At 50.3% G+C, this 8003-nt stretch overlaps 1 protein-coding gene across 2 annotated transcripts in view; it reads left to right on the top strand.

Annotated features, from left to right (window-relative positions):
• Positions 1 to 86: 86 nt before the first annotated feature.
• Positions 87 to 8003, top strand: part of ZIC3 (Zic family member 3) — an 11441-nt gene continuing 3524 nt past the window's right edge. The window contains exons 1-3 of one of the 2 annotated variants that reach the window (XM_004380942.2): positions 172 to 1623; positions 2735 to 2898; positions 3717 to 4677. In XM_004380942.2, the coding sequence (XP_004380999.1) occupies positions 570 to 1623; positions 2735 to 2898; positions 3717 to 3896 (1398 nt within the window). In that variant the 5' untranslated portion in view covers positions 172 to 569 and the 3' untranslated portion in view covers positions 3897 to 4677. Of the gene's footprint in view, positions 1624 to 2734; positions 2899 to 3716; positions 4678 to 8003 lie in introns of those variants that run through there. The other variant, XM_023735450.1, reaches the window with a different exon arrangement.

Raw genomic sequence — 8003 nt, 5'->3', positions numbered from 1 at the left:
GCTGACCGCGGGCCCGCCGGCTCCCCATTGGCGCGCGCCGACGGCCGCCCGCTCCGTTTATGTGCGAGGGGTGAGTGATTGACTTTATCAGTCCAAGGACATTACTCTGGTAGCGAAGAGGCTGAGAGTGGCGCGGCGAGCGGGAGGACTGAGCCTGCCAGCTGCCCGGCCCTGCCGCCGAGCGCAGCCGCCGGAGGCCGGTGCCCGGAGCCGCCTGGCGCAGTGCCCCGGCTCAGGGAGAGGGGGGTGCCCGGCTGGAGTTGCCCCTCCACCTCCGCTTCTGATTTTGCTTATTTGTCTTTGTGCACCGCGGGTAGTTAGTTCAAGCAGACTAGTCCTGAGCCTTTCTCCTCCCTCGTCTCCCCCTCCTCCTCCCCTCCCGCTCCTTCTCCCCTCCTCCCTCCTGTCCCTCTGCAGGAGACTCGGGCCGCGACGGAAAGTTGCAGCCCCAGGTCGCGCCTCGGGGGGCTGCGGGCAGCGACCAGCAGCCGCTCCTCTCCGACAGCTGCACTTCGGAGATCTCTTCGTTCGCCCGCACGCTCGCCCACCTCAGCCAGATCGCCCCACCCATGACGATGCTCCTGGACGGAGGCCCGCAGTTCCCCGGGCTGGGAGTGGGCAGCTTCGGCGCGCCGCGCCACCACGAGATGCCCAACCGCGAGCCGGCCGGCATGGGGCTGAACCCCTTCGGGGACTCGCCCCACGCCGCCGCCGCAGCCGCCGCCGCCTTCAAGCTGAGCCCGGCCGCGGCTCACGATCTGTCCTCGGGCCAAAGCTCGGCGTTCACGCCGCAGGGTTCGGGCTACGCCAACGCCCTGGGCCACCACCACCACCACCATCACCACCACCACCACGCCGGCCAGGTGCCCAGCTACGGCGGCGCGGCCTCCGCCGCCTTCAACTCCACGCGCGACTTTCTCTTCCGCCAGCGCGGCTCCGGGCTCGGCGAGGCGGCCTCGGGCGGTGGGCAGCACGGGCTCTTCGCTGGCTCGGCGGGCAGCCTGCACGCGCCCGCGGGCATCCCCGAGCCCCCCAGCTACCTGCTCTTTCCCGGGTTACATGAGCAGGGCGCCGGGCACCCGTCGCCCACCGGGCACGTCGACAACAACCAGGTCCACCTGGGGCTGCGCGGGGAGCTGTTCGGTCGTGCCGACCCGTACCGCCCGGTGGCGAGCCCGCGCACGGACCCTTACGCGGCCGGCGCGCAGTTCCCCAACTACAGCCCCATGAACATGAACATGGGCGTGAACGTAGCGGCCCACCACGGGCCCGGCGCCTTCTTCCGTTACATGCGGCAGCCCATCAAGCAGGAGCTGTCGTGCAAGTGGATCGATGAGTCTCAGTTGAGCCGGCCCAAGAAGAGCTGCGACCGGACCTTCAGCACCATGCACGAGCTGGTGACGCATGTCACCATGGAGCATGTGGGGGGCCCGGAGCAGAACAACCACGTCTGCTATTGGGAGGAGTGCCCCCGCGAGGGCAAGTCCTTCAAGGCGAAGTACAAACTGGTCAACCACATCCGAGTGCACACGGGCGAGAAGCCCTTCCCATGCCCCTTCCCGGGCTGCGGGAAGATCTTCGCCCGCTCCGAGAACCTCAAGATCCACAAGAGGACCCACACAGGTAAGGGGGAAGGCAGGCGGGCGCAGGGCTCTCGGAGTGGACTTGCAGCTCGCGGGAGAGAGGGTTGGCGGCCAAGCAGAGAGAGGGCGGCGCCCCGAAGGCCATTCGGAAGAGAAGCACTGTCAGCGCCCCTCCACCCTCGCCCTCCCCGCTCCGCGGCGCTTTGCCCACTTCTGACTTCCCGGGCAGACGGCTCTACGGTCTCTCCGAGGAACTAATTGGGGACCTTCTCGCGCCCAGGAACAAGCTGGCGCCGCCTCTTTTTGTCTCCCTTTCTGGGTTACTAGGAAGGGACTTCGAATATGTTGAGAGCGTATTGCTTACCAGCGACTTAGCTCTCGGCACATGGTTGAGGAAGGCAACCATAGAAATGCTAATGAAAACTAACTTCCGGTTACTTCCGCTCCTTTTTACGTTTGATTGGCACATCTGCTAATTAAATGACTGATACTTTTGTCAAAACTATTTTTATTTGGAGTTCCAGGTTCAATTCAATCCTCCAGGAGGAAAGCTAAACTAGAAAAAGCACCGCAGTTCCGTGCCTTGTACAGAACAGCTTGTAAAACTGTCTGAAGCCCCTGGATTTATACATTTTTCTCTTTTCGAACGTTAAGTACGACTACCCAGGCTTTTAACGCTGGGCTCCCTTAGAAAGACCCTGCATTTGAAAGAGGCAAATTAAAAGGTACAAAGAAGAAGCTGAACGGGATTGTCCCGTCCCCGGCCCATTGTCCCGCCAGGGCTTGGTTACCTCGCCAAGGTGGCGGCGGAATGTGGCAGCGCGTTGGGAGCCCTGGGCCGGGTGGGCTCGTACCACAACTTAGGGGAAACTTCGGAGGAACCCAGGGCTTTCCAGTCCTGCGAGAACAAAGGGACGGTCAGGTTCTGGGCCGGCCCTGCCCCATCCCCGCCCCCGACCACCACTCCCCAGCCCAGCAGGCTCAGCCAGCGCTCTCCATTTTTCTCCAGGGAAAAGAGATGCCGCAGCCGCCCCCAGTCCGCCTTCCCTCTCCGGGAAGACTGCCGGGCCAGCAGTCTCCCGCGACTCTGCCCTGGGAAGCTCCCGGCCCTGACCGTATTTCCCTCCCCTCTGCGTTTTTCCCTTTTGCAGGTGAGAAACCTTTTAAATGTGAATTTGAAGGCTGTGACAGACGCTTTGCCAACAGCAGCGACCGCAAGAAGCACATGCATGTGCACACCTCGGACAAGCCCTATATCTGCAAAGTGTGCGACAAGTCCTACACGCACCCGAGCTCCCTGCGCAAACACATGAAGGTAATTACCTCTTTATTAGCGGTCAGCGGTTTATAAACACTCCGCCCGGGACCCGGCCGCGGAACTGAAGCGTCCGCGCTGCCAACCCTCTAGCCTCCACGCTAAATCCGATTTGCTCCAGCGGTGACACCTTGAACCCATTTTGGGGACCCGGAGGGGGGATGCAGGAGGGAGGGGGAGGAAGCGGAGGGAACAATCTGTTGTTTACTGGGAAGCTGTAGCCGAGCTCGCCAGGCTCAGGCTGCGGTGGCCACTTCTTCCCGGCTCCGCCCGCAGTGGGAACCGAGAGTGGCCACGCCGAACCCGGGGTGGGTGGGTTATTCGCTCTTCGGCTTGGCTTCGGATAAAACAATAGAGCCGAGGAGAGTGGTCTGGTTCTCACACGTTTGTCTGAGATTTCGCAGCGCCCAGGGCCCCTGTGCCACTTTTCTCTGTACTCGTTTTCCCAAGCCCAAACAGGCTTGGTGAAAGCTGGGCCCGGAGTATTTTATAGGGCCCCAAAGAATAACTGCGTACCCCACTCCATCCGCGGAGAAAGCCTTCTTTGAAGGTGCATGAATAAAACGGAGTGTTTTGTTCCTTTTTCGTGATGCCAATCTTAGGACTGAAACTGGTTGGTTGGCGAACATCTCCGGGTTTTCTAGACATCGGTGATGTGGAAATTTAAAAACAAAAAACAACAAAAAAACCCCAGCATTTCTCTTTTAAATGGGTCACTGGGCGGTCTTGCTCTTACCGTGCTCGAATTCTGCTCTGTTTTTGCTTGCACATTGCCAGTTGGAATTATATTCATTATAATATATACATGTTAATTTTAGGTTCATGAATCTCAAGGGTCAGATTCCTCCCCTGCTGCCAGTTCAGGCTATGAATCTTCCACTCCACCCGCTATAGCTTCTGCAAACAGTAAAGATACCACTAAAACCCCTTCTGCAGTTCAAACTAGCACCAGCCACAACCCTGGACTTCCTCCCAATTTTAACGAATGGTACGTCTGAGGACACACACAAACCCTGTGATCCATAGAATGGACCAAATGCATTTTAAACAGAAAACTGAGACCAATCAGATGGAAATGGAGTTTTAAGGCAAGCAGCCATATATAGGGCTACATCTTGTTAACTGCAATTATCCAGGAAGGTTTTGGGCAAGATCCAAAAGTAACCATGCCCTTTTCTCAGGATTAGAAAATATGTTTTGGCATTTGAAGGATTTTTTTAAAAAATCTTTAAACTGCTTCCCCCTCCCCCTTTCCTCTGCTCTCTGCCCACCCCATCCCTAAACTCCTTCAATTAATTTTAACACTTGTCCTGTTGCTTGAGAGGAAGCTATAGAAGGTTTGTTGGTGGTGGTAATGTTAAACTGATGGAAATTCTTCTTCGCCTTAGTGGTGATTGTTTAAACTCTCACAGTCTTAAACCGTGCCAAAGTCCTGTTATGTCTTGAACTTTTCCTCAAAGCATTACACTTGTGAATGTATTTTTGTCTAATGGGGTCGAAACTGTTGTTCAGTATTTTTTCAGGCTGAGGATGTGATGTTACTCTACACAGATTGTGACGTTTAGTATGCAGTTGCCTTTTGTAATAACTTTTTTTTTTGTAAATACATATCCATTGATGCCATATTTATCGTTTGTAATTTAATTATTGCTACAAGTGCCGGGAACTGAACAATATTTATGGATAAATGTTTTCTAACAAATTCTGTACAGCTTTTGATTATAACTGCTTTAGCATTAAAATTTATTGTTTTGAAAGAAGAACACAATTTACAATTTTTGAACCACTGACTGTTTTCTCTTGTTTTGTAACAGCCTCCTCCTACAAAGAGGAGATGTGAGCAAATTAAATCTTGTTTGTTGGTATTTATAATTCATTCAGATCCCTTTTTTAATTGTTAAGTTATTTTTCTATTGCAGTCTAGATTCTTTACAGTGTCAGCTTCCATCTGGGAAGACCCTCCTTTCTTTATCTCTAGCTCAGATGGTTCTTTAACTGCGAGTTTAAATGTGTTTGTCCTGGATTTTCGGCATGCAAATCAAATATTACTGATCAGTTAGTGGCCATGACATCTCAATCTTGTACTTCAAAGACTGAGAAGCTGGATTTAATCATCCCTGCCCTACATATATAAACATAAGGTAACCTAATAAGTTTTATGTCCCTTAGTTCTTTATTACCTTACATAAAAATGAACATTGTGGCAGGATGCATGTCTATCTAGAGATCACCCATATACCTATATATGTTTGTATCTATGACTTATCTATTCTAATCTGCCTATCAACTCTAGCTATCTATATATTTTCAAAAGATAGCATATGTCTGGAACAGTGGCGATGAGTAAGGCCAGTTGAGCAGTACTTACTTACAGTTAAAGTGCTTCTTAAAAGAACCATAGTTCATTTACAATTTTTGAAGGCAAAGGCTGATTTGTTTTGCTGTACATAGTTCAATTCATAATTATCGAAATTATTCATAACATTTATATAGCGGTGTAATACCTGCAGTGGTTCTGAAATGATACTATGGAAAGAAAAAACATTTGCAAAATATGTATTTTTAAAGTTTGTGGTTTGTAGGCAAAAATGTTAAGAGAATTGTTTTCATTAAAATCAGTAACAATGAAAAATGGTTGTTTGCTTTGTGATAAAATATTAATCCAATTAATCTTTCTCCAGTGAAGCAACTCATTTGGACAAACAGTTCTTTTACAGTGGTAATTTCAAAAAGAAACTTAATAGATTGCTATTTTGGGGGGTTGGAGTGGATAGAGTACTGAGAGACCTTTTTTTATTAATTATTTTAGGGTGCTGTTTAATGTTGAGCCCAGTCTCTGCATGAATAATAAGTTTGCAGGTCAGCAAATAGAAAGGTGGAGATAAGGAATTGTAAAGTATTTAGAAATGTAATAAATAGGCTTAAGCGCCTCCTTCTCTTTAAGGGGCAATGCTCTCAGTGTTTTGGTGACAGTCACTTTGGTATTATAATCATTTTTAATTCTAGAATTTTGTTCATTGTTCTTTTTAAAGAAATAAAGTCTTGGCACATCTTATTTATGTTATAACATTTTTGTATTTGGTGCCCGGTGTTTTTTCATGTTAAAATAAATCAACCATAAATTGAAATGCTCAGAGAACTTCTGATGATTAAAGGAAACTTTGATTCCCTGGATACAGTTGAAGCAAGCTTTTTTTTTTTTTTTAAGTTATCTACTGATCTATGTCAACAACAAATTAATTATTGATGGTTTGTAATTGTAAATTGCTTTGGAGGCAGCATTTTTGTGGAAAATGGGAGCTTTTGCACTTTCTTCCACCAATAGCCAAGGCAAGGGCGTGAATGCTGTGAAGAGAGATTGGGATGACTACACATGTGATGAGCAGGTAACCTGGTCAGCCTACTACTCCCACTCCCAACACTCCAATCTTGACCTTGACATTGAGGGTGCTAGGCCAAATTCCTATTTCAGGATTTTCCTTCACTTCAAACCAGAGACCATTTTAAATGCTTAGAGAGTTTTCAGAAAGTGCATATTAAGAAGATTGGCTCTAGAGGTAGTCCAGTGTGAAAGTGGAATAGTGTATTCTTTCCTGGAATGTGCATTGAGTTCCCAGAGTTTACTATTTTCTCCATGAGTCCCCTCCACCCTACCTAACCTAACTTTAAATGGGAGTGGAGTGATGGATTGGTTATTATTCATTCAAACTTGCACTCCCCCCCCCATATCTCCTTAGGAGACATAAAAAATACTTTTTCTTTAGTGAGCTTGAAATTCGTAAACTATTGTGTGTGTCCTAAAATCATGCTAATTAATAGCAATGATGATAACCAATATTAAGATAATAGAAAAGATTATTTCTAATTCGGGAGTAGTATCGTTTTTTCTTAAATAGTCTATGTCATTTGTGGCAAAGAAAACTATTCTGGCAGAAAACTCAGATTTTCTGCTTCCTATAATCTGCGTCTAGGGATACATTTACATTCTTGAATTTTAGTAAAATATCGTAAAGAATAAGTACCCTTCCCCCCAAAAACGAACACCCAAAAAAATCATAATTAAGGAAAAAACCACCCCCAGACCCAACAACCTTGCAATTCTAAAGAACTGGATCAACTGGAAACCATAATGTCGGCTCACAATCAGAGTGAAGCCTGGCTAGGCTTAGTGATTTTACTTATTTTCCTTCCATATCCTTTTTAAAATGTGTGATTCAACGTAAGATTCTCACTGTTGGGTGGGGAAGGGGGAGGTGTCTATTTCCCAAATTTGGGCCACCGCAGATAGAAGTCTAGCCTTCATCCAGTTCGGAAGGCGAAAGATCAGGGTCCAGGCTAAGCAGGGCAGCCCGGCTTCGCTACTGCGAAGGCTGGAGACCTCCAAGCGGGGCCCTCTGCTCTCAAAGCCTCCCAGGAAAGTGGATGTGTCCAGGACTTTCTCGCCCCTCCCCCTTTCTACCTTCTCACCGCCTGGTGTCTCTGCCTTTCGTCCCCGGCTCCCTCAATCCCCCACGCCCACCTCCCCCCAGAAAACTCCATAAACAAACGAAAAAAGTCTAACAGCCTCTTGCCACTTAAATTTCGGAATGCATCGCCACCGGCCTGCCTAGCCCTGCAGGGCGGGCTCTCCGCCTGGCAGTTACGTTGGTTTGCTCCCTGACTTCTGGCCCTGGAGGCCCAAACGAGGCTTTACCCGGGGGAGAGGCCAGGGTTTCGGAAGTCGGGGCTCCCGCGCGGCGGCCCTCAGATTCCTCGGGCGCACAGGCTCCCCGTCTGCACACCAAGTTCTAGCGACTCGGTGGAGGCCCGGCCGACCCGGGACCTGCTCGTTTCCTAGGGTCACTCCTTCCGCGGTCTCGGCCCGCTGACCCTTTAACCTCCACCTACAGGGCCCCGGGCGGCCGGGCTCCGAGGACGCTTCGCGCCCCATCGCCTCCCGGCCTCATTAGGCCGGCGGGGCTGTAAAGCCGAAAGCCGCCGCTGCCTAATCCGGACCCGGGGTCAATACGAGCCCAAACAATGGTAAGCTGCGAAGGCCGCTGCGCCGCGCGGGCCGCAAACTTTGTTCCCGGAATTTCCCCGCGGCGGCGGGGGCGGGAGTCTCG

Source organism: Trichechus manatus, unplaced genomic scaffold (genome assembly GCF_000243295.1).
Source record: "Trichechus manatus latirostris isolate Lorelei unplaced genomic scaffold, TriManLat1.0 scaffold00079, whole genome shotgun sequence".
NCBI lineage: Eukaryota > Metazoa > Chordata > Mammalia > Sirenia > Trichechidae > Trichechus > Trichechus manatus.
This window is presented reverse-complemented; position numbering and strand designations above follow the sequence as displayed.